Source organism: Palaemon carinicauda, chromosome 30, assembly GCF_036898095.1.
Source record: "Palaemon carinicauda isolate YSFRI2023 chromosome 30, ASM3689809v2, whole genome shotgun sequence".
NCBI lineage: Eukaryota > Metazoa > Arthropoda > Malacostraca > Decapoda > Palaemonidae > Palaemon > Palaemon carinicauda.
Window position 1 is genome coordinate 32,999,351 of NC_090754.1, and position 27,022 is coordinate 33,026,372.

Consider the following 27,022-nt stretch of genomic DNA (forward strand, 5'->3'; position numbering starts at 1 on the left):
GAGACCCTCCTTGAGAAGGATGTTGCTCTTCCACCACATGAGAGTAGTCTTCATCTCTTTGGTAACAGGAATAGAGACCGCTTCGAGCGTCATATTCTTGTCCCAGTGAGCTGCTAGATGGAATTGAAGGGGGCGGAGGTGGAGTCTCCCTAACTCGGTGAACAGGGCTAACGATGACAGGGTCCCTGTTAGACTCATCCACTGTCTCACCGAGCATCTGTTCCTCTTCAGCATGCTCAGTATGCACTCTAGGGCTTGGTTGATTCTTGGGGCCGACGGAAAAGCCCGAAAAGCTTGACTCCGAATCTCCATTCCCAGGTAAACGATGGTTTGGGAAGGAATAAGCTGGGACTTCTCTAAGTTGACCAAAAGACCCAGTTCCTTGGTCAAGTCCAAAGTCCAACTGAGACTCTCCAGACAGCGACGACTTGTGGGGGCTCTTAACAGCCAGTCGTCTAAATAAAGGGAGGCTCTGATGTCCGCCAAGTGGAGGAATTTCGCAATATTCCTCATCAGTCGCGTAAACACCATAGGTGCCGTGCTTAGGCCAAAACACAGGGCTTGGAATTGGTACACAACCTTTCCAAAAACGAATCTCAGAAAAGGTTGGGAGTCTGGATGAATGGGGACGTGAAAGTAGGCGTCTTTCAGATCCAACGAGACCATCCAGTCCTCCTGCCTGACCGCTGCTAGGACCGACTTTGTCGTCTCCATAGTGAACGTCTGCTTGGTGACATAAGCATTGAGCGCACTGACGTCCAGCACCGGTCTCCAACCTCCTGTCTTCTTGGCCACCAGAAAGAGACGGTTGTAGAAGCCCGGGGATTGATGATCCCGGACTATCACCACTGCCTCCTTCTGTAACAGGAGCGACACCTCTTGATGTAACGCTAGCCTCTTGTCCTTTTCCTTGTAGTTGGGAGAGAGGTTGATGGGAGAAGTGGTCAGAGGGGGATTGCGGCAGAATGGTATCCTGTAACCCTCCCTTAGCCACTTGACAGACTGGGCGTCTGCACCTCTTCTTTCCCAAGCTTGCCAGAAGATCTTGAGTCTGGCTCCTACAGCTGTCTGGAGAGGAGGAGAGTCAATGTTTGCTTTTCGAAGACTTGGTACCTTTCTTGGACCTGCCCCTGTGACCGTCTGGGCGGGTACCTCCTCGGCTGGGGGCTTTGCCACGAAAGGGCGGAATAAATCTGGTAGCAGGAGTATCAGCCACTGGGGTGCGGTAAGTTCTAGGAACTGAAGGAGCAACCTTAGCCTTCCGTGCTGAAGAGGCCACAAGGTCATGCGTGTCCTTCTGAATAAGAGCCGCAGACAATTCCTTGATAAGATCCTCAGGAAACAGGAACTTAGAAAGAGGAGCAAAAAGTAACTGTGACCTTTGGCAAGAGGTGATACCAGTGGAAAGGAAGGAGCAAAGTTGTTCCCTTTTCTTGAGGACTCCCGATACAAACATAGAGGCAAGTTCGCCGGAACCATCGCGAATTGCTTTGTCCATACAGGACATGATCAGCACGGCCGAGTCTTTGTCAGATGGGGCAGTCTTCTTGCTCAAGGCCCCCGGCACCAGTCGAGAAAATTAAAAATTTCAAAGGCGCGAAAGACTCCCTTTAAGAAGTGGTCCAGGTCAGAAAAGGTCCAGCAGACCTTAGAGCGTCTCATAGCCGACCTTCGTGGAGAGTCAACCAAACTTGAGAAGTCAGCCTGGGCAGAGGCAGGGACCCCCAAGCCTGGATCCTCTCCTGTGGCATACCAGACGCCCGCCTTAGAAGTCAGCTTAGGAGGTGGAAACATAAAAGACGTCTTTCCCAGTTGCTGCTTGGACTGCAACCAATCCCCTAACATTCTCAAAGCTCTCTTTGAAGATCTAGCGAAGACGAGCTTAGTGTAGGCAGACTTAACAGGTTGCATGCCTAGAGAGAACTCGGATGGAGGAGAGCGAGGGGTAGCAGAAACAAAGTGATCCGGGTATAACTCTCTGAACAGAGCCAGGACCTTGCGAAAGTCAATGGAGGGTGGCAATGACTTGGGTTCCTCCACATCAGATGAAGGATCATCCAGGTGAGCAGCTTCATCCTCAGAAACCTCATCACCTGAGGGTTGAGAAGCGAGAGGTAAAGTTAAAGCGGTATGCTGAATGGCTGAATCCTGAAGAGCGGGTGCATGCGCACTTGCGGATTCATCCTCAAGTCTCTGTTGAAGAGGATGAGGGCTGGTAATGACAAAGTCATGAGGCTGGGATGAAGGAGGTTCTGCGGAGGTCTGAGGAGCAAGCGTGGTGAGAGGCGACTGTTGTAAAACATGAGGCTCATGCTGCATAGACTGCGGTTCAAGTTGAATGGGAAGAGGCTCAAGCTGAGGCGAAAGTGGTAGATGCATGCGTTGAGGTGGCTGACTCATAGCATGAGGTTCCTGCCTCAAGAGTTGCGCTTGCTTCAAGGGTTGAGGTGGCTGCGCAGAGAGAGGCTCTTGTCTCACGAGTTGAGGTTCTTGAGGTGCTTGCCTCGAGAGTTGAGGTTCTCGCCTCGAGGAAAGTGGAGGTGGCTGCTGCGAGAGTTGAGGTGGCTGCCTCAAGGATGGTAGAGGTTGTCGTACCTCAAGAGGTTGCTGCCTCGAGGATGGTTGTAATGCAAGAGACTCCTGCCTCAAGGGTAGAGGAGGTTGTTGTAAAGCATAAGGTTCCTGCCCCCAGTGTTGAGGAGGTTGCCGCGTGGTAAGAGGCTCCTGCCTCAAGGAAAGTGGAGGTTGCTGCACAGCGCTGGTATCTGGCAACTCCCAACGCGGCAGCTCACGCATGGAGGTAGCTTGAGGAACCTCAACATCATACGTCTGGCAGATTGGACTGCGCAGAGGAGGAGGAGCGCTCGCAGGAGGAGGTGTATTAACCTTCTCTGCCTGAAACTCCCGCATCAACACCGCAAGCTGCGACTGCATAGTCTGCAGCATAGCCATCTTAGGATCAACAGAAGTTGAGGTCTGTTGAGGCATAGCTTTAACAGAAGTTGAGGTCTGTTGAGGCATCGCCTTACCTCTCTTAGGAGGCGTGCAGTCACCTGATGACTGCGGCGAGTCCGAGCTAGCCCAATGGCTACACCCGGGCTGTTGGACTCGCGCGGTCTGGACTTTACGCTTAAGAGGTCTTGAGACCTGAGTCCAGCGTTTCCTCCCGGAAACATCTTCTGCAGACGAGGTAATAAAGGGCTCAATCGTCTGAGAGTGGAAGTGACGATCTCTATAAGATACGCCCGCAACCACTGAGGATACTACTGTGCGCCGATCAAGGCCTGCCGAACCCTTTTGCCCTTCGACATTGCTTCTCCCCTGGGCTTGGGAGCTTGCAAGAGGTCCCGGACTGGGAGGACGACTGGCACGCACAGAAGTATCCTCACGCGCAACACTGACACTGACACTAGCACTAGGCACAGCACTGGCACTACCACTTCCCACTGCACTTTTCACTTTAAGTTCCTTGACGTCTGCCAAGAGGAACTTGTGGTCACTCACTACCGACTCCACTTTATCACCTAAAGCCTGAATGGCACGTAAAACATCCGACATATCAGGCTGAGCACTAATAGTAGGTTCGGGGGTAGCCACTACAGGGGGAGGAAAAGGATGAGGATCATGGGGGGATGAATAAAGCAAAGAGCGAGCCGAACTCCTCCTAACTCTCTCCCTCTCTAACTTAGTCGTATATTTAAGGAATTGAATAAAATCAAATTCCGAAAGACCGGCACATTCCTCACATCGATCATCCAACTGGCAGGATTTTCCCCGACAGTCGGAACAAACGGTGTGAGGATCAACCGAGGCCTTCGGAAGACGCCTAACACAAGTGCTAACTCTACATCGTCTTTGGGTAGGAGTTCGTGAATGGTCGGACATCTTGAATCAGAGAACAGTCATAGGGGGTTTCCAAATTAAAGCAAAGATCGTTATACCATTAATCAAAATTAATCCAAAAGCTATCTAAGCTAAGGGAAAAGCTTCCTGTATAGCGAAAGCTGAAATCTCAGAGCAATACTTCACCAAAACCGTGAACAAAGACTCCAAAATTATAAGCGTATCCATGTAGGTCTTGCCGGAAGCACGACAGAGGAAAAATTGAGGTGGTGTCAACAAGAAGTACTGCAGTACCTGGCCACAGGTGGCGCTGGTGAGTACACCCCCCTCTTGTATAGCGATCGCTGGCGTATCCCGTCCGTAGAATTCTGTCGGGCAACGGAGTTGACAGCTACATGATTATCGGGTAAGATTAATATTGAAAACTCATGGGTAACTGTCATTCTTTCTGATTTATTATATCACTGTTCATTCCAAATGGTTGAAGGCTTTTCCAGTTTTCATCTTCTTCAGGGCCATTCTGAATATCTGCCATTATATTCTCTAATGTACGGTTCCCTCTACTATGTCACTATATTTTAGTTAATATTGCTTTTCTTCATTCAGAAGATATTTAAGATTGCTTCAATCACTTCAGTGACAATTCTTTTAAACTTTAGTTTCTACAATTTCATCATTTGGATACTTCACCATTTTCTAGCCCTTTTCTATATTTTTCAGCAACATTATCAAGATTAATAATTTGCCCTTGTCACTGGCATTTTTATCCTACCTCCTCTTCTACATCTACTGTACAGTATATATAGTTATATCTTTATCCTCTTCTATAATTGTCCTCTGATAAAGCTTTAAGGCTCTCTTCTCTTCCAATTCTCCATTTACACATTGATTCCACCACTACATCTCTCTTTTTCCATATAAACTTCTCTAATATAGTACTGCATACTACTTCTGCTAGCTTTTGCATGCCTTATTTAAGTGCTTTCCAATGTGCAACCATTTTCTTTAAAAAGCATCTATATCTCTCAGAATAAAAACAATCTGTCTTCCAAGTTCGTCATTCTTGTATGCTATCAACTCCTCTCTTGTTTTCTCAAATAGTATGTTCAGCAAATCTAATACTTAGCTGTAACAGACTTCCTGTACTAAAACTGTATATTTCCCCAAAGCTATATCTTCCATCACATCCTCAAAATCAATTCTGACACCTTCAATGTTGCCATCAAGCTCTCCCTCACCAGTATCCCTTCAGAATGTGGCAGTTTTACCCCTAGATCTGATACCATTTCCTTATAGTCTTATTTTCTGTTCCTGGTCTTCCTAACTGTTATAAGTGAACAAGAACATATGCATATCCTGTTTGTTTCGATCGTCTAATTTTTCATTATTCTTTCAGTTATTCAGTCTATTTTTTACTATTTAGCCATTTTCTCTTTGGCCAGGGTGCTTACTCTGATTTTTCCTAGATGAAATTACTGAATAGTATACAAAAACCTTGATTACCTAAATATTTCTCTTATTTCCATTTTTAAAAAATATATGGATAAAAATCATCAAAAAAATTTGATCATTAGATAAGAATATATAATCTGAAATCTGTGATAGACTTGAAGCATTACTGACTAATTAAATCATGCAATTTGCTGCCATGATATAATGGTAAAACTTGAATATCTTCTTTACTTCTTAACAAATAGTTTTACCTAAATAACTATTTGTTTAATGATACAGTATAAGTAACACTGACACATATAGAAAATGAAGGAGCTTCACCATCATTAATGCAATTACTGTATATCATCTTGAAAATGAAAATCTAACATACCTGAAGTAGATATAGATGTTTTCGGGAGTGTTCCTGGATGTGATGTTGGTGCAGAAGTAGTAGATTCTTGATCTTCTGGTTCCTGAGTTTGAGACTTCTGAGCTTCTTTAGCTTCTCTGGAGTGGACATCTTCATTATCTTGAGCTGTTTGATCTGCATCTGATGAATCTTTTCCTGAACCTTTTTTCCCTGGTTTCTCTTCATCCAGGAGTTGATTAAGTTGATGTTTCTGAAATCAACCACAACCAGTAGTAAACCTCAGTGGGAATAAAACATGAGAAAACTAACAATTTTTAAAGGCTACAATCCCGAGATATTCAGTAAACAGAAGGTTAACATTTACAAAACTGTATCATGTATAGCCACTAACTATAAAAAATATATCATATACAAGACTAAGAATAATGGACTATACCAACTACATTTTTATCACTCTTCATAAAAATATATACTGTATTTCAAATACCTAATAACATCTCTTGATGTTTATATTGCTTTCATCTCCAGAAGCTTGGAATGTCAATGTTACCGCTTGAAATCAAGAAATTTCCCATTTTTCTTCTCTTCCAATATACTAATGTCTACTTCGGAGTGGTGTCAGTCACCTTAGATGTCAGGATGCCAGAAAACCTCAAATCAATCAATCAATAAATCAATCAATTGACTTCTGAATAAAAAAAAAATATGCACTCCAGATTATCAGGATTTTGTTGGTTTTGTAATAATTTTAGGGGTTAAAGATGTTGCCTCCAGATTTGTTAGGGATTGCTGTGTTGTTGTGCCTAAGAACTGTTTTCAGTTTATGATTTTCATTCTCTATCTTGTACCTCAGACAATTATTCAATGTAAAGAATCTTGTGAGGAGTGTGTAGAACTCACTGTTCCTTTTTGGAAAGAATGTTTCGTGGTTGCTGTTCAGATTAAAGACAAAAGTGTAAAAGAAACAAAAAGTTCATGGGAAATTCAGCAATGACTAAACTAGTTAGCTATAGAGGGAATGATGACAATAATACCAATCCAGCCATTGACTCTTCTAAAGCCTAAAAGAGCTTAGTTTTGAGTCATGAGCTTATTAAGAATTTAATGCTGTTAGCTTTTGTGGAAACTCAGAAGACCGATAAGCCTAACTCCTGAAGTGGTACCTAGTGGCTCTAGTACACCATTCAGTAAGAGTTCTCATGGTAAATGGCATATCCCAGTTTAAAGTAAGGCTGGTATTTCAAATTCCCGTATGGTGTAAAAGGCATTTAAGACTGATTCTTTGCCACTCTAGTTCTAGATTACAATCTGTTCTCTGCCCTTGGGCCCATCTACGGTATAAGGAAATTACAGATTATTTTAACAAATACATTTATGAATTCTTTTAGATCTTTAGACATATGTATTATGAAAAGATCAAGGGATAGAGAATGTGATGGGTGTTGAGGGTCTTGGCAAAGTTGCAAATGAAAATGGAGCACATTTCATGAGTTTCTGTTCAGCAAACCATCTTGTCATTGGAGGTACTCTTTTTCAACACAAGAACATCCACAAGTATACATTGACTTCAACGTGTGGTAATTACTAAAATCAAATAGGTCACATTGCCATTAATAAAGAGAGAAGGAGGACTCTGAGAAATGTAAGAAGCTATACAGGTGTAGATATTGGTAGTGATCACCAGCTCCTCATTGCCACACTGAAATTAATACTGAAAGCACCCAACAGAGAGGTAGATAGAATATATAGGTTTGATACAACTAAACTTTTAGAAAAAGAGCACAAACAAACATTTACAATTAAATGTAAGAATCAATTTGCAGTCTTTGAAACTTTAGGAGACGAAGAGCAGACAATCAATGAAGAATGGCGTGATATTAAGAACATATATCAGTTCTCTATCCTCCACTCTTCACTTGACCAGGGAACCAGTCTCGCATGTAAGGGTTTTGTTGGCCCAGACCACAAACACCACAAACACTCAGTAAGTTTGTCCATGCTTGCTAGCTAATGCAGGCAAGTGCCAGCGAACGCTAGCGAGTGCTGGTGAGTATTAGTGAGCGCTGGCAAGATGCAACCATCGGCGAGCATCAGCGACTGACAGTGATCGCTCACAAGCACCAGTGAACGCTGGCGCGGAGATATTTGACTCTTACCTGCAAGGATGGGTATAGAAAAAGTGAGTAAGTGCGCATTTAAGGTAACAAAAAGTTGAAGCTCTGCTCGTTACCATAGTAGCGCATGTTTGAGGTAACAGTAAGAAGAGCTCGCCCACCTACCTCACTAGAGCTCAGTGGATCGGTATGCAACATTGTGCATGACTTCTCAGAAAAACTAAGGTCTTCGCGAAGTACTAATGCTCATTATAACCACGCAGAGGGGTTGGTGAGTAGCCTTATATCCTCCCCTTGGAAGGGAAGGAGAAAGGCAGTGCTGGACTTGAAGAACAGCCATTTCTCCCTTGTAAGAGGTAGAAACCATGAGGCACAGGACCCAATGGAACTGGCCTCAGTAATAACCTCGAAGAGTTAAAGCCCACGTGACTCGTCGATGGGGGAGGTGGCGGTCGCAAACGGTCAGCAATCATCACCACCTGCGGCAACGACCCCAAAGGGAAGTTGGAAACAAGACTCGTATTGTAATCTGAGGGTACGACAGTGATGAACAGGAACTGCAAGCAGTAACCTAACTCCTTTGTTGCCAAGCTCCAAAGAGCAAGAGTGAGACATGGACAAATCCAATTCCCGCAAGAGGAATCCCCGAGGGGAAAACCACCAAGGCGAAAGTAGTCTCTCCCGCGGGCGAGAAAGGCAACCAACCCTTGTTGCCGCTGTCAGCAATTCTCCCCGCAAGCGGGAAGAATGCCAAGCAACAGCTGGTGGAGGGTAACTCTCCCTCGGAAGGGAAAATTGCCAAACACCTGGTGGAGGTTAACTTGCCCTCAGATGGGAAAATTGTCCAACGCCTGGAGGCAGACCTCCAGGCAGTGCTATCTGCTTCCCTTTAACAAGCTTAAGTTGAAGCTCGACATTGAGCATTCCTTGTGAAATGTAACAGAAGTTAGTTTCTGGGTTAATTCCGAATGGATCACCACAACTGGAACACCCAGAAGAGAACCAGTCTGCCACTGCTCTTCTTCCTATGCCAAAGCTGCAGGAACGAAGGTGAGCAGATGCAGAGAGTGCTGCGGTAAACTGTAACACTCTCGGAACCATTCCTTAGTGGGAGAGACCCAAAAGCCAAAAAGGACAAAGGAAGGTAGGAGTTGCTGCAAGCAGCATAGGAGGAGACTTCCCTTGGAGGTAGGCGCCGTTGCTTCGCTAAGGGAAGCAACAGAGTTCACACAAAAGGGAAGTCCATCATCTGAAAGAAAAAATAACTAAAAATTTTTGGGCCAGTTGCTGTAATCGTAAACCGATTAAAAAGTTTTGATGGGAGAGCAAGACTACGTCTTTACTCTACCGAGCTAAAATACAAAGTGACAATTGTTTATTAATACAGTAGTGGTGTGAGCAGGGTGGTTGGTTTACCACTGCTATGCCCTTCAGCTAACTAGCAGAGGATAATTACACCTCTCAAAGGCTTCAACTGCTAGTTTCAGCTATCACCAAAGTAATACTCCTATGTAAGGAGCATAAGATTTGCATCTGGTGTCAAAACAACTCAATTTTAAAGGGTAACTAACATTCCAAGCTTCCTGAGACAAAGCAATATGAACATAAGGTGAATATAGAAATAAATTCTATTATTAATTTCATCTTTCACGGAACAGTTATTAAACTTAAAAAATATAATGATACAATCAGAAAATTTTCAAAGGTAGTCTAGTACTTGAAAAAAAATGCGCAAAACTTACCACATGGAATCCCAAATTAGCAAGAAGTGTGTGCATGAGATCTCTTGGAAGTGTTGAGGATGTTTCATATGTTACTGCACAATTCTCCTCAGATGCACTATAACCAAGAAGACCGGCTACATGGCTGTGATCTTCCAAGCTAATAACTAAAATGCCAAGCTGTAGCCGCTGTGAAGTAGGAATAAAAATAATCAAAACAATAAGACAGTATTTAGATTTAGAAATATACAAAACTGCAAGGATAAATCATCAATTATTTAATCTTCACTTTCTGTAAAAAATCCTTATAGAACTACAAAGAGGATAAACTAACTATGGTATTGTGTTGTGTCTAATACTAAATTGCCTTCTTTTCAAATCAATATAACAAATTTGTAATAATTTGTATTTTTCCTAACTATGCAAACCTGGAGCTCTTTGCATAGGAGTATCATTTCAGCAATAGCTGAAATGCAGTCAGAGCTTTTGCTATGTATAACTATCCTCCGCTAGTTAGCGGAGGGGGGAGTGGGGGTAGACTAGGACCCTTCTCACACCAGCACTAGTAAAAAACGTCACTTTTTGTAAAGCCCTTTTCTTTTTTCTTGCAAGAAATTAAAGAAAATACTAACTTACCAAGCAGAAGTATTTCATTTTTATAATGCAAAAGAAAATATATTATTTCTAAGAAAATATTTGTCCTATTACTGTACTTTCATAAGATAAATATGGGTCTATTATCAGAGATGAAATAAAACTAGCATAGAGTCAAATTTCCGTCAAGTGGTACTCATAAAAACTGATACAGAACCACGAAATACTTTGTATCATTACTTGATACTGTAATTCAATAATGGGTATACTAATACTAATTGTTAGCCTTATGGAAAGAAATCACTCTATTGTCCGCTTGGTTTCCACCGGTAATAAGACATCCCCAGACATATGATATGAACTTGACAGATATATATTTTTTACTGACAATGAAGACTGTATATTATCAATTAAAGAAAATACTAACTTATCAAGATAAATCAGTTAATTTTTACACAAGAAAATAAATTATTTTCAAGGAAATATTTGTCCTATTAGTGTACTATTTCCAACATACTAGCAACATCATCGCAGAGAAAAAGTGATCGTAAAGTCGAACAGTCGTAAGTTGCATGGGTCATAAGTCGATGACTACCTGAATCTGAGAGAGAATAGCGTTCTACAGAACGCTTATTCTGATTATCATGATCATCAGACCGAGTGTAAGAACGGGGTTTATCTGGACAATTAGTGTGTTTGTTTTTAGCATAAAACACAAGGTTCTTATTTGTGTAACTTTATGTTTTATCTCTTTAGTTCTAAGCCAAAGATTTATAGAACTCCTGGGGGGAACTTTGAACCTATGTGGAAATGCTCTAGCACGCCCTCTAACATCAGGTGGGCATATCGTTATATTTTTCTTATCATCATTATGATGCAGAGGAATACTCTAACTCGTCAAGATGGCGGCGCGTTCAGTGACGTCATGACACTTAAAGGTAACAACTTTACTGGACCTGTCAGCCTGCCTAGACTCTGGGGGAGTAATTTCATGCACAGAGAAGGAGGCGAGTACAGTGACCTTGTAGAAATAATCATGTTCATTTGGGGAAGATACAAATTTTTGAAATTTTTTTTATCATATTCTGTACAGAAAATTATATTAGCTCATCCCTCATTGTTCAATGTCTAAATAATCCCTTTTCCTTTTCAGACTGGCCTAATGCCTTACTCTCCGTAGGGCCCGTAGCCATTATAAATATTCTGAATGTTCCGCAGCAAACAAGATATACAAGATATAAAGAACACTTCTGTTTAGAAGTGTTCTTTATAAAGAACATGCATGGGTGAGATATACGGCAGATTGTCTGGACCATCTTGAAGTTCTGAAGCAGTTATCATTACTGCTGGTATTTTGCCACTGAAAATCTTCACCAGGCAGTGATAGTTCTATCTCTGCTCTGGCAGAGCAAGGAACAAATTGAGATATATCTTTAACTAGTTCAGTACTGTATGTTGGCTAGATCTATCTGGTGAGGTTGATCAGGAAAATACAGTATGTCAGTGTTTCATGTTTATTTCAGAGGAAATTTAGTTTATTGGTAAAAAAGTAACTAAAAAATAATATTTTTGGATGGTTGGATTGTTCAAGGTTTCATGCAAAATTTAGCGGTTTACCTTAACTCCAGCTAGATGATATACTGTATTCACAATCTCGCCCATGTGTAGGCACCCTTAATTTTGTTGCCAAATTATAGGACATTTTTCTAATCTTTTTTTTTCTTTAAATAAATATTGTTGTTCTTTATAAATGTTTTGATTATGGTTCCCCCTAAACATGGATTAAGTCATTCCTTAGCCCATCATTGCCATTTCCCTTTATAAGTAAATTAATCTGATCTTATCTTAAATTCGAGCTATATAGTAATTCCTAAGGAAATTCCCCACAGTATAAATTAAGCAGTGAGACTAGTGTGTGATCAGCATTCTGAAAGTAGGCCTTCTGTGTGCTACATTTGGCTGCAGTCTTATAGCCTTATCTGAGATACCACAGATTGCTTGAAAATCTTTCTTTTGTAGTTGGGTTCCCCTTGGCTAAAATAAAAAAGGGGTGGTGCAGAGCCCATATCAATTGTATTTCTTTTCCCTGATAAATTCATCTGTGGTTACTGCGTATAGTTGTATGGAAGTTGAATGAAGTCGGCATCCCAATAGACTGGCCGCAAGTTTTGCTGGTAGCAGCCTGCTAACCACTACAATGTCATCTTGTTTAGATGCGTCGGTGCGTTTAGATTTATCAATCTGAACGTTCGGCCTGACTGTATTCTTAAAAGAATTTCTTGGCATGGCAGGAATAGTTATAATTGACTTTCCAGCTTTAGTAAGCTTGGAAGGAGAAACCTGCTTGGAGCTTGAAGGTACTGCCAACTCTGGTAGGGGGACACGGAGACACAGCTGAAGCGGTCCAACCACCCTCATAGTACTGTAGAGAGATGGCAAATCTCTCAACTTATTCCAGGCGCTTTTCAGAGGAGTTTTCTGCCAATGATCCCTCTGTGTACAAAGCAAGCCTTTCTCATTAATATGAGTTGGAGACTGGTAATCAGGGTCTTCAAACAAAGCTCCCTCAGCACAGGGGGAAATAACAGGCTCAACTCTAAAGTCTTTCAGGGAACGAGGAGATACTTTCACTGTACTAATAGGAGACACTTCTATAGGGGAAGAATATCTTATCTACATAGTCTGAAAAATATAAATCCCCACTCAGCGCACTCATAGGTGATGAGGAAAACCTAGGCATAACAACATAATCTGGTATAGAAGCATCTAGCAGATCTGGCTTAGGGAGCACAGCAGCCATTGCCATGTGATCCATGATAAGAACAGGATCAATAGGGAACCGAATTCTGACATCAAATTACCACATGCTGGTTCACAACAACTGTTCCAGTTGCTCAGAGTCCAAGGAACTTGTCAGTGTTCTAATACAGTCACCCTTAACTTGACTTTTCCAATCATCCAGAAAATTGGTAAGTCAACTACATTATGCTGAAAGTGACCATCCTGCACGAGGATCCTTCTGGACTACGTTCACGCTTCAACCAGTTTGGCAGTTGCCATGGTAACTGAAGTCATCATTACAGATTCCTATTTCACATTGCACATTATTAATACTGGGTGATAATATGGTAATGAAACTACGACCATCCGCCTCCCTGACAGAAACCTCTTATGTTTCTTCTCACTGCTTGAGAGAGAGAGAGAGAGAGAGAGAGAGAGAGAGAGAGAGAGAGAGAGAGAGAGAGAGAGAGAGAGAGAGAGAGATATGTATGCATACGAGTGCATATCCAAATGTCTGTATATAGATATCCAGCAATAAATAACCTTTATTCTACTTCCTGATACCTCTTCCAGGAATAATGTTATTTTCATTAGTAAAATAAATTTTTGAATATACTTACCCGATAATCATGTAGCTGTCAACTCCGTTGCCCGACAGAAATCTACGGACGGGATACGCCAGCGATCGCTATACAAGAGGGGGGTGTACTCACCAGCGCCATCTGTGGTCAGGTACTCCAGTACTTCTTGACAACACCACCTCAATTTTTTCCTCGGTCCACTGGTTCTCTATGGGGAGGAAGGGTGGGTCAATTAAATCATGATTATCGGGTAAGTATATTCAAAAATTTATTTTACTAATGAAAATAACATTTTTCAATATTAATCTTACCCGATAATCATGTAGCTGATTCACACCCAGGGAGGTGGGTGAAAACCAGTGTACATGTTAATCAAGAAGCTAAGTATCCCGTATTTCATTTTATCAGTTATTCAAAATAACAAATGAAATTATAAGTACCTGGTAAGGAAGTCGACTTGAACCATTACTCTGCCTTTAATAAGTACGTCTTCCTTACTGAGCGCAGCGGTCCTCTTAGGAGGCTGAACAACTCTTAGGTGCTGAAGTATAAAGGGCTGCAACCCATACTAAAGGACCTCATCACAACCTCTAACCTAGGCGCTTCTCAAGAAAGAATTGACCACCCGCCAAATCAACTAGGATGCGGAAGGCTTCTTAGCCCACCGTACAACCCAAAACAACAATAAAAGCATTCAAGAGAAAGGTTAAAAAGGTTATGGGATTATGGGAATGTAGTGGCTGAGCCCTCACCTACTACTGCACTCGCTGCTACGAATGGTCCCAGGGTGTAGCAGTTCTTGTAAAGAGACTGGACATCTTTGAGATAGAATGATGCAAACACTGACTTGCTCCTCCAATAGGTTGCATCCATAATACTCTGCAGAGAACGGTTCTGTTTGAAGGCCACTGAAGTAGCCACAGCTCTCACTTCATGTGTCCTTACCTTCAGCAAAGCAAGGTCTTCATCCTTCATGTGAGAATGAGCTTCTCTAATCAGAAGCCTTATGTAATAAGAAACTGCGTTCTTAGACATAGGCAGCGAAGGTTTCTTAATAGCACACCATAAGGCCTCTGATTGTCCTCGCAAGGGTTTTGACCTTTTAAGATAGTACTTAAGAGCTCTGACAGGGCAAAGTACTCTCTCCCGTTCGTTACCCACCAAGTTGGAAAGGCTAGGAATATCGAACGATTTAGGCCAAGGACGTGAAGGAAGCTCATTTTTTGCCAAAAAACCGAGCTGTAAGGAACATGTAGCCGTTTCCGATGTGAAACCTATGTTCCTGCTGGAGGCGTGAACCTCACTTACTCTTTTGGCTGTTGCAAGGCAGACGAGGAAAAGAGTTTTGAGAGTGAGGTCTTTGAAAGAGGCTGACTGGAGAGGTTCAAATCTAGATGACATAAGGAACCTTAGGACTACGTCTAGATTCCAGCCTGGAGTGGACAACCGACGTTCTTTAGAGGTCTCAAAAGACCTAAGGATGTCCTGCAGATCTTTGTTGGAGGAAAGATCCAAGCCTCTGTGGCGGAAAACCGCTGCCAACATACTTCTGTACCCCTTGATCGTAGGAGCTGATAGAGATCTAACATTCCTAAGATGTAACAGGAAGTCAGCAACTTGGGTTACAGTGGTACTGGTAGAGGAAACTGCATTGGTTCTGCACCAGCTACGGAAGACTTCCCACTTAGATTGATAGACTCTGCGAGTGGATATCCTCCTTGCTCTGGCAATCGCTCTGGCTGCCTCCTTCGAAAAGCCTCTAGCTCTAGAAAGTCTTTCGATAGTCTGAAGGCAGTCAGACGAAGAGCGTGGAGGCTTGGGTGTACCTTCTTTACGTGAGGTTGACGTAGAAGGTCCACTCTTAGAGGGAGAGTCCTGGGAACGTCGACCAGCCATTGCAGTACCTCTGTGAACCATTCTCTTGCAGGCCAAAGGGGAGCAACCAGCGTCAGCCGTGTCCCTTCGTGAGAGACGAACTTCTGAAGAACCCTGTTGATGATCTTGAACGGCGGGAATGCATACAGGTCAAGGTGGGACCAATCCAGCAGAAAAGCATCCACGTGAACTGCTGCCGGGTCTGGAATCGGGGAACAGTACAATGGGAGCCTCTTGGTCATCGAGGTAGCGAACAGATCTATAGTTGGCTGACCCCACAGGGCCCAAAGTCTGCTGCACACGTTCTTGTGAAGGGTCCATTCTGTGGGGATGACTTGACCCTTCCTGCTGAGGCGATCTGCCGAGACATTCATATCGCCCTGAATGAACCTCGTTACCAGCGTGAGCTTTCGACTTTTTGACCAAATGAGGAGGTCCCTTGCGATCTCGAACAGCTTCCTCGAATGAGTCCCTCCCTGCTTGGAGATGTACGCCAAGGCTGTGGTGTTGTCGGAGTTCACCTCCACCACCTTGTTTAGCAGGAGGGACTTGAAGTTCCTTAAGGCCAGATGAACTGCCAACAACTCCTTGCAATTGATGTGAAGCGTTTCCTGTTCCTGGTTCCATGTCCCCGAGCATTCCTGTCCGTCCAATGTCGCGCCCCAGCCCGAGTCTGATGCGTCCGAGTAGAGATGAAGGTCGGGGGTCTGAACAGCTAATGAGAGACCCTCCTTGAGAAGAATGTTGTTCTTCCACCACGTTAGAGTAGCCCTCATCTCTTTGGAAACAGGAATAGAGACCGCCTCGAGCGTCATATCCTTGTTCCAGTGAGCTGCAAGATGGTACTGAAGGGGGCGGAGGTGGAGTCTCCCTAACTCGATGAACAGGGCTAACGATGAAAGAGTCCCTGTTAGACTCATCCACTGCCTCACCGAGCATCGGTTCTTCTTCAGCATGCTCAGGATGCACTCTAGGGCTTGGTTGATCCTTGGGGCCGACGGAAAAGCCCGAAAAGCTCGACTCTGAATCTCCATTCCCAGGTAAACGATGGTTTGGGAAGGAACGAGCTGGGACTTCTCTAAATTGACCAAGAGACCCAGTTCCTTGGTCAAATCCAAAGTCCATCTGAGACTCTCCAGACAGCGACGACTTGTGGGGGCTCTTAATAGCCAGTCGTCTAAATAAAGGGAGGCTCTGATGTCTGCCAAGTGAAGGAATTTCGCAATATTCCTCATCAGTCGCGTAAACACAAGGGGTGCCGTGCTTAGGCCAAAGCACAGGGCTTGGAATTGGTACACAACCTCTCCAAAGACGAATCTCAGAAAAGGTTGGGAGTCTGGATGGATGGGAACGTGAAAGTAGGCGTCTTTCAGATCCAACGAGACCATCCAGTCCTCCTGCCTCACCGCTGCTAGGACCGACTTCGTCGTCTCCATAGTGAACGTCTGCTTGGTGACATAAGCATTGAGCGCACTGACGTCCAGCACCGGTCTCCAACCTCCTGTCTTCTTGGCCACCAGGAAGAGACGGTTGTAAAAGCCCGGGGATTGATGGTCCCGGACTATCACCACTGCCTCCTTCTGTAACAGGAGCGACACCTCTTGATGTAACGCTAGCCTCTTGTCCTTCTCCTTGTAGTTGGGAGAGAGGTTGATGGGAGATGTGGTCAGAGGGGGATTGCGGCAGAACGGAATTCTGTAACCCTCCCTTAGCCACTTGACAGACTGAGCGTCTGCACCTCTTCTTTCCCAGGCTTGCCAGAAGGTCTTGAGTCTGGCTCCTACAGCTGTCTGGAGAGGAGGGAAGTCAAAGCTTGCTTTTCGTGGACTTGGCACCTTTCTTGGACTTGCCCCTGTGACTGTCTCCACGGGAACTTCCTTGGCTGGGGGCTCTGCCACGAAAGGGCGGAATGAATCTGGTAGCAGGTGTATCAGCTACAGGGGTGCGGTAAGATCTCGGCACTGAAGGTACGATTTTAGCCTTACGTGCTGAAGAGGCCATGAGGTCATGCGTATCTTTCTGGATAAGAGCCGCAGCCATCTCCTTGATTAGCTCCTCCGGAAACAGGAACTTGGAGAGAGGAGCAAACATCAACTGTGACCTCTGGCAAGGGGTGATACCAGTAGATAAGTAGGAGCATAGATGTTCCCTTTTCTTGAGGACTCCTGAGACAAAAATAGAAGCAAGTTCGCCAGAACCATAGCGAATTGCTCTGTCCATACAGGACATGATCAGCATGGCCGAGTCTTTGTCAGAAGGGGCAGTCTTCTTGCTCAAGGCCCCCAGGCACCAATCGAGGAAATTAAAAATTTCGAAGGCGCGAAAGACTCCCTTCAACAAGTGGTCCAGATCAGAAAAAGTCCAGCAGACCTTGGAGCGTCTCATAGCCGACCTACGGGGAGAGTCAACCAAACTTGAGAAGTCGGCCTGGGCAGAGGCAGGGACCCCCAAGCCTGGTTCCTCTCCCGTGGCATACCAGACGCCCAACTTAGAAGCCAGCTTAGGAGGAGGAAACACAAAAGATGTCCTTCCCAGTTGCTGCTTGGACTGCAACCAATCCCCTAAAACCCTCAAAGCTCTCTTCGATGATCTGGCGAGGACAAGCTTGGTGTAGGCAGACTTAATAGGCTGCATGCCTAGAGAAAACTCGGATGGGGGAGAACGAGGGGTTGCAGAAACGAAGTGTTCAGGGTATAACTCTCTGAACAGAGTCAGGACCTTACGAAAGTCTAATGAAGGTGGCGACGACTTGTGTTCCTCCACATCAGAAGAAGGATCATCCAGGTGAGCAGCTTCATCCTCAGAAACCTCATCTCCTGAGAGTTGAGAAGCGAGAGGTAACGGTATAGCGGCATGCTGAATGGCTGAATCCTGTAGAACGGGTGCATGCGCACTTGCGGATCCATCATCACGCCTCTGCTGAAGAGGATGAGGGCTGGCAATGACAAAGTCATGAGGCTGAGGTGAAGGAGGTTCTGCGGAGGTCTGAGGAGCAAGCGTGGTCAGAAGCGAATGCTGTAAGGCATGAGGCTCATGCTGCATGGTAAGCGGTTCGTGTTGAATGGGAAGAGGCTCATGCTGCGAAGAATGCGGCTGCTGCATGCGTTGAGGAGGCTGCCTCATGGCATGAGGTTCCTGCCTCAAGGGTTGCGGCTGCCTCAAGGGTTGCGGAGGTTGCTGCGCAGAGAGAGGCTCTTGCCTCAAGGGTTGAGGCGGTTTGCCGCATAGCATGAGGCTGCTGCCTCATGGGTGGAGGAGGTTGCCGCAACGCATGAGGCTCCTGCCTCATGGGTGGAGGAGGTTGCCGCAACGCATGAGGCTCCTGCCTCAAGGGTTGAGGAGGTTGCCGCATAGCAAGAGGCTCCTGCCTCAAGGTAAGAGGAGGTTGCTGCAAAGCGCTGGTACCTGGCAACTCCCAATGCGGCAGCTCACGCATGGAGGCAGGAGGAGCCTCAACATCATACGTCTGGCAGGGTGGACTGCGCAGAGGTGGAGGAGCGCTCGCAGGAGGAGGTGTGCTAACCTTCTCTGCCTGAAACTACCGCATCAAAACCGCAATCTGAGACTGCATTGTCTGCAGCATAGACAACTTGGGATCAACAGAAGTTGGCTGCCTCATAGCATGAGGTTCAGCAGAGGCCTGTTGAGGCATCGCCTTACCTCTCTTAGGAGGTGTGCAGTCATCAGATGACTGCGGCGAGTCCGAACTGGCCCAGTGGCTACACCTGGGCCGTTGGACTCGCTCGGCTGGGACCTTACGTTTAAGAGGTCGTGAGACCTGGGTCCAGCGTTTCCTCCTGGAAACATCTTCCGCAGACGAGGAATTTAAGGGCTCAATCGTCTGGGAGTGGAAGTGACGATCTCTATCAGATACGCCCGCAACCACTGAGGATACAACTGTGCGCCGATCAAGGCCTGCCGAACCCTTTTGCCCTTCGACTTTGCTTCTCCCCTGGGCTTGGGAGCTTGCAAGAGGTCCCGGACTGGGAGGACGACTGGCACGCACAGAAGTATCCTCATGCGCAACACTGACACTGACACTAGGCACAGCACTGGCACTAACACTTCCCACTGCACTTTTCACTTTAAGTTCCTTGACATCTGCCAAGAGAAGATTGTGGTCACTCACTAAAGACTCCACCTTATCACCTAGAGCCTGAATGGCACGTAACATATCCGACATATCAGGCTGAGCACTCGTAATAGGTTCGGGGGTCACCACCACAGGGGAAGGAAAAGGTTGAGGATCATGGGGGGAGGAATAAACCAAAGAGCGAGAAGAACTCCTCCTAACTCTCTCCCTCTCTAACCTAGTCGTATACTTGAGGAATTCATTAAAATCGAATTCCGAAAGCCCAGCACATTCCCCACATCGATCTTCCAACTGACAGGATTTTCCCCTACAGTCGGAACAAACGGTGTGAGGATCAACCGAGGCCTTCGGAAGACGCCTATTACAAGTCCTAACACTACATCGCCTTTGTCTAGGAGCTTGAGAGTGGTCGGACATCTTGAATTTAGAGAACAGTCAAGGGGGAATTCCAAAGTAAAGCAAAGATCGTTAACCAATAAATCAATTTAATTCCAAAAGCTAACTAAGCTAAGGGAAAAGCTTCCTGTATAGCGAAGGCTAAATTTTAGAGCAATACTTCACCAAAACCGTGAACAAAGACTCCAAAATCAACAGCGTATCCATGTAGGTCTTGCCGGCGGCACGACAGAGGAAAAATTGAGGTGGTGTTGTCAAGAAGTACTGGAGTACCTGACCACAGATGGCGCTGGTGAGTACACCCCCCTCTTGTATAGCGATCGCTGGCGTATCCCGTCCGTAGATTTCTGTCGGGCAACGGAGTTGACAGCTACATGATTATCGGGTAAGATTAATATTGAAAAAATAGTATATTCCTGGATCAGTGCAATACCCTCTAAAGATTTTCAGTATAAAAGGTTAGTTAACTTTCTTCTTATGATTTTGTTACTGCATCATTTCCTTTCTAAATATACATCAAACAGCTTTATATTTAATGCTAATTTTGCTAAAATATCTTCTCCTTAACACACTTTTGTGGCCCTTCTCAGTAAAGTACTGAATGAGTATTTTACACGTTTCCTTAAACATACCTGGCCTCTTGAAAGTTGTCCCCAGTCCTCTGGTGATTTTGGAAGTAGGGTATAAAGGAGACCCATACGTGATGCCAAAGGGGGTAACAGCAATGGTGAACTTAAACCCTCACAAACTCCAGCTTCAATAGCACGAGGTAACTTAGCATCAACTAACCTATAAAAAATAACACATCTATATTAAACAAAAGAAAAATCTGGACAATTATCCTGAAGGAAACTTCTTTTCTGAACATTTAAATGGCCATAATGCATATCAATTAAGACATTGTACATTAACAATGCTTCTATTAACCAACTTTCAAAGCTCTATGTGGCCTATAATATTAATAATCAACTGAAAAAAAATTCTTAAAATACAAAAAAAAAAAAAAATCTTGAATGCATAATAGTACTTTATTTAATAGTGATATGTGATATTGCATGCTCAGTTTAAAAGATAAGAAAAATCACAGAATTCCATAACACAAATATTAGATAATATAAAATTATAATCAACATAGGCACAGTAAAGGTTTAAAGGTTTAAAAGCCATTCATAAATGGCAGAGGCAAGGGAAAGTGACATTGCCCTATCGAGCAGTACAATGTCCAAGAGACTGACCATATTACATATTATCAGCACCCAAGCCCCCTCTCCACCCAAGCTAGGATCAGGGAGGGCCAGGCAATGGCTGCTGCATCCTTTATACTGTAATTACTTTTCCCTTGAATTCCCAGATATGAACAATATAAATAACACAGTATTCTAATGGCTTACTTACCACGCAGAGGAAAGCAAACTTTATTTACATTATGTCCCCATATAACATACCTAAAGAGAAGCTCTCTCAAAACTGTAGCCTCCGAACCAAGGACTGTCTGCGTCATACCCCCAGTCAGTGCTAGTGATAAATGTGTATTGAGAAGCTGAAGACATAAAGACACAAATTTTTCTTGATCTCTGAAAAAAAAAATTAATTCAGGTTAAATTGTATTCACAATTACTGCACAATCCAGTATTTGGAAAATTTGAGTCCTAATTTCTATTATTGTAATTCTTAGGCTTATCAACAGGAATAGATACGCTAAGCAAAAATAATTCTTTGTCAACACAAAGCTAATAGTTTTACTTGGTCTTTCGTGCATCTGTGTAAATTCTCAGATGCTCCAACCTTAAGACCTTAGCTGCTACTGCTAAGTTGAGCACAGGTTACAAAATGGTGGTTTCCAAGTAAGTTGCATTTAGGTCACAGGTGGCTACTTTGATCACCTTCTGTGGTGTTCAAGCCACCTATTGAGGAACAAGGGAGCATGGAAGTGGACTAATGAGATACAAGTTATGAGTTTGTATTGAGTGAATTCAGGTATGTTTTAATATTAAATCTGTTTAAATACAAACCCATTTCATTCATCTAATTTGAATAGAAACCAAGGAGGAAAGGAACTGCTTTCCTGCTGTCCAAGAGAAGAGATTTGACGTCCAACAGACGAGGCTTGATGGAGTCAAAATGAGCATCTAAAGTATGAAGACATACCAAATCCAAAAACCTTTGGTTATTAACAAGTCATGAGAGGACAGGCCCTCTGAATAAAAAACAATTTGTAATTAAAACCCTAGAAGTAAAATCCTCGGTACTTATTTTGTGTAAAAGGGTACAGAAGTGACTAAATAAAAGTATGCATCAGAAAACCAAAGATGAGTTCATCATACCTGGATCCCACATATTATACGGTAAAATTTGACCAACCACCATAACTCTAGGTCCTATTATTATCATCATTATTACTAGCCAAGCTACAATCCTAGTTGGAAAAGCAGGACAATATAAGCCCAAGGACTCCAACGGGGAAAATTAGCCCAGTATGGAAAGGAAATAAACTATAAATGAAGTAATGAACAATATAAAATATTTCAAGAACATTAACAACATTAAAACAGATCTTCATACATAAACTATAGAAAGACACTTATATCAGCCTGTTCAACATAAAAACATTCACCGCAAGTTTAAACTTTTGAAGTTCCACCGATTCAATTGAGTGATTAGAAACATCATTCCACAATTCAGTCGCAGCTGGAATAAAACTTTAGAATTCTATCGTATTGAGCCAAATGATGGAGAAGGCATGATTATTAGAATTAACTGTATACCTAGTATTATGAGCAGGATGGTACTGTCTGAGAAGATCTGAATGCAAAGGATGGTCAGAATTATGAAAAATTTTACGCAATATGCATAAAGAGCTAGCTGAACGATGGTATTTTCAAACAGGCCACTAGTAAGTGAAAGAGAAGGTCAAAATCATCCAGAAAAAAAAAAAAAGTAAAAGTAAAGAAATAACTTATGAAATTTAGAAAGTGCAAAACAGTAAAAAAAAATTAGAATTAGATAAAGGCAAAAAAAAAGAAAAAAAAAATTAATTTTAAGTGTTTCATAGTTAAGTGTTAATGTTTTCTGCCATTTGTTAATGTTTTCTGTCATTTGACCTCCTCCTCTACTGCCTTTTTTGCTTTCGGACATCGCCTCAATCGAAAGGTAAGGTTCCACATTTTTGTATAATTTTTTGTATTATTATTTTTCATTAACCATTGCATTATGTTCTATTTACTTCATTTGCAGGTATTAACGGTTATGTTAGGTATAATGAAAGATTCAAATGTATTTGGCTCTATTTCATTCTAGATTTACCTTTAACCTGTATTATAAAGTCTAATGTGGTATTTTCGTAGGGATTGGAACGAATTAGGCGATTTACATGTAAATCGTGATTCATTATACAAAAAAAATCATGTTACAAAAGCCACTCCGGAACTAATTAATTTCGTATCCTGAGGTATATCTATATATTATACATCTTAAACATGAAAATAATATAATTTTGTTGAGATGGTACTTGAGAAAATAAAGATGGAAATAAAAAAAAAATAAATCTTGTCATCTGTCATTCTCTACAGATATCGGGGTTACATATTTCATGTGTTACCGATATTGAGAAAATTTCCTAAGATCTGTGAACTGCAAGTAAATGGTGTTGGCATTGAGAGATTTATAACAAAGTAAGGGAAAATACGGGGAAGATTTATATGGATTGAGCCACTATCAGGTAATTATTTATAGTAAGAAGATGATATAATGTGATATTAGATATCATTTTGTGATTTTATTCAAGCAAAGAGCAGCTCTCTACAACTTGCATGACTGATGTCTTGTTTGGTATCGTGGGTGGGAGGCAGAGGAACAGGGCCAGGGGGGAGGAGCAACTTAAAATAACACAATTTTCATATTAAACCAAATCATTTCAGTACTAACTTGAGAATTATATGCTGTTCATTCTTTCAATGAAAAGATTTGTCCATGATAATAAATAAGAAACAAAATTCTTACAAAGGTGTTCAAACACTTTTTTCCCTGTGTTTAAGATGTGGCAGAGAAATACATGTTGGGTAAACGAGACATCACCATATTGATTCCTCATTCCTCTTTTGGAAAAACCAACTGAAGTTGAGGTATTTTTAAGTGATCAATATTTCATCTTGACTAATAATATAGTCTTTCTTTGGGTTCAACTCCTTTTCTAGGAAAATAATAAAACTTATATTTTACAAATAAGTACAGATTTTGAATTATAAGTTAATTCCTGTATTATTAGTGCCTGCAGTAATTCACTACTTGCTTACTCATTTGACTTATCAAGTATAACATTATAGATCTTTCATTTGATTCCAATTTGCTTTCTTATTTGATGAAGAGAATCTCTGGTAAATTTAGAAAAATATATCCAAACAGGGTAAAAACATTTATCAACAACAAAACAGATTACAAATAGTGAAGTCATCCAAGGTGCTTAATTCCAAAATCATAAGTCACATTTTCAAGAAAAAATGGACATGCACAAAAAGTGGTAATAATGATGACAGTGATGAAGGTTATTTTAATCATAATGTAAGATTAAGTATAAATTGTATTGTATGCCTACCAACCAACCCTGACTGTTAGGATTAAAAAATAGAAACATTGAACATAACTATCAAAGTCATCTGATGCAAATCTCAACCAGAGCAAAGTTACATACAAGAACCATCTTGAATCTGGTGGCAATAAACTGCATCATTAACTTCTCTAGTACATTCCACACCAAATATTTCTTGGAGATCATGTTCCTTATCTAAAAAGAGTTAATGTTTCTAACACACTGGAACTATAAAATCAGTACTGGATAAGCTTTGTACATTTGAAAAAATACTCCTGAATGAAAGGAGACATTTTATGTCTTGAGTGGTGTGGCACCTGAACCTCCCATACTTAGTACAAAAAAAATATCCTAAAATAAGGACACAATAAATTAAAGCAATCTTTTCAACCATTACATATCAAATAAATTGCTTCTTGATAAAGTACAATCATCTTGAAAATTGGAGGGCTATTTCAATTAGCATGCCAATTTATAGCGCTAATTCTAAGTAAGTGAGGAAGCATCACATAAAACAGCTGTATCTGGGCTTGAATTTAAAGGGAAACATCAATACCAGGCATGAAAAAATACTTAAAAAACACCACTAAGGAAATAAATATTACCTGAGTGATGCAAATGGAGTAACTGGTTGCACAGGGTCATCAAACATACAATACTGTTCAATGAAAGTACGGAGGAGTGAGAACGTTCCCTCTTGAAGGTCAACACAAAATGGCCGATGCCAAGAAACAACTCGTCTGAAATATAAGTCAAAGTTAGTACAATATCATACAATAAAAAAAAGCTATAAGTGTAAGTATAGTATTTTAGAATAGCATTAGTCAATATAAAAGATTGTCATACAATATGCATTTTTCACTCTCAAATTTCAAAGAAACATTCCATATTTTTCAAAAGCATATTACATAGTAAAATTCATTAGTTCAATAATTACATAAAATTTAGTCCTATGACCTTTGAAACAAGAGCTTCTTGAAAAAATATAATACTAAAATAGGATATTCTGCATTTACTATACTATGTCTGATCTTCCTGTGATACTATACTCTGGATACTACCTCTTCTTACAGTCATTATTGTCGCCACAATCTTTCACTATCCCTCAAGTCAAGTGAAAATCTTTTCAACAGTTAAGAAACAATACAAGTAGGATGGTGGGAGGGAGAACCTATGAGTTTCAGGTAGATACTGAAAAAAAATTTATTTTCCAATAAAATTTGTTTAATTCAATAACCTCACCCGGAAAACCACGGTGCTGAATACCACATTGACCCACGAGGTGGGATAGTGATTATCTAAAAGCAGTAATTTAGAAATAAACCATAAAAGAATAACTTAACTTACTGAAATCCCTCCCCCACAGGAAGATAAAATCAAGAATTGAACAACAATACAGAATGATTACCCAGTTTTTCCAAAAACAAAACTGCAGTATATAAAAATAAAAAATACCATGTGACAGTCAGCCAAAAGGAGTGAAACTAAAAGATGACCTAATACTCCTCTTCAGTCAAAGATAAAATTAATTGGCTAAGTAGTTAACCTCATAAGAATTAAGGGATTAACATCTAAAATGGTCCACCAATAGAAACAAGGAGATCTGCTCCGGTGAGAGCAATAAATCTAGCAAAACTACAGTACTATTCCTGGACTGACTTTGTAACCAAGACAAGAGAAGACTGTACATACAGAGGTTACTATCCCTCTAAATACCATCAAATACCATGAAATTTATTCCTTCACACTGAGAGACCACTTTGGTCATAATAAAGTTACATGCTAGAGCCTGTATTGTATTGAACGCCTCGGACAGAATGGAAAAGTTGTCAGATGTAAAGCATATTTTCCTTCATACTTATAGGGCTACTATAATATTTTCTGTTCATGCTATGTATATTGATCCACAAATATTTACATAATGAATGTAAATGTATTTACTAATTTTATAAATAGGTGAAAAAAAATTAAATTTTTTATCGTAATAGTTTGAAGTTGAGACCGACGTAAGGACCCGTAAAACGGAGTAGCGCAAATTTTATTTTTCTATTTAATACAGTAGTTACAAATGAGTGAAGTCAGAACTAACGTATGCCAAACCAACGTAAAGAGGGCTATTACTGCATTGACTTGCCAACGAAGTAAAAATATCTAATAAACATCTAATATACGCAAAAAACCTGGCTATACTTGCCTAAAGCTTACTAAAATAGGGTTCATAACTTGGGCTAGACTAACAAACCATATGAAACAGATATAAAACTCATATGGAGTGATGAAATACTTGAACATAAACACTTCCCAAGCTGTCACAAAAGCCAACAGCAATGGTGTCAAATGCCGGAAAAAGCAAACAACTCTAGGCTACATTAGCCTAAAACTTACAAAGCAGATAAATGACAAAGGCTAGGCTAAAAATTTACAGTATATAAAAATAATCTAAAACTAATATAAAATAAAGAGGTGACAAAATAGTATTAACTTTTCCACAATGTTGCGCAAGTTTGGACTGTATGGCATCATAGACCATGATAACAATATCAAAACAAACATCTGAAAGCAAAGTATACAAAAAAAACTCTATTATGTTAATATCATTCATAGTGAATAACAATATCAAAACTTAATCAACTGC

At 41.8% G+C, this 27,022-nt stretch overlaps 1 protein-coding gene across 1 annotated transcript in view; it reads right to left on the reverse strand.

Annotated features, from left to right (window-relative positions):
- Positions 1-27,022, reverse strand: part of LOC137623452 (probable E3 ubiquitin-protein ligase HERC1) — a 187,289-nt gene that overhangs the window by 97,631 nt on the left and 62,636 nt on the right. The window contains exons 12-16 of the mRNA XM_068354287.1: positions 24,993-25,127; positions 21,248-21,376; positions 20,435-20,591; positions 9,504-9,671; positions 5,669-5,897 (exon numbers count right to left, since the gene is read on the reverse strand). Coding sequence (XP_068210388.1) covers positions 5,669-5,897; positions 9,504-9,671; positions 20,435-20,591; positions 21,248-21,376; positions 24,993-25,127 — 818 coding nt within the window. The remainder of the gene's footprint in view (positions 1-5,668; positions 5,898-9,503; positions 9,672-20,434; positions 20,592-21,247; positions 21,377-24,992; positions 25,128-27,022) is intronic.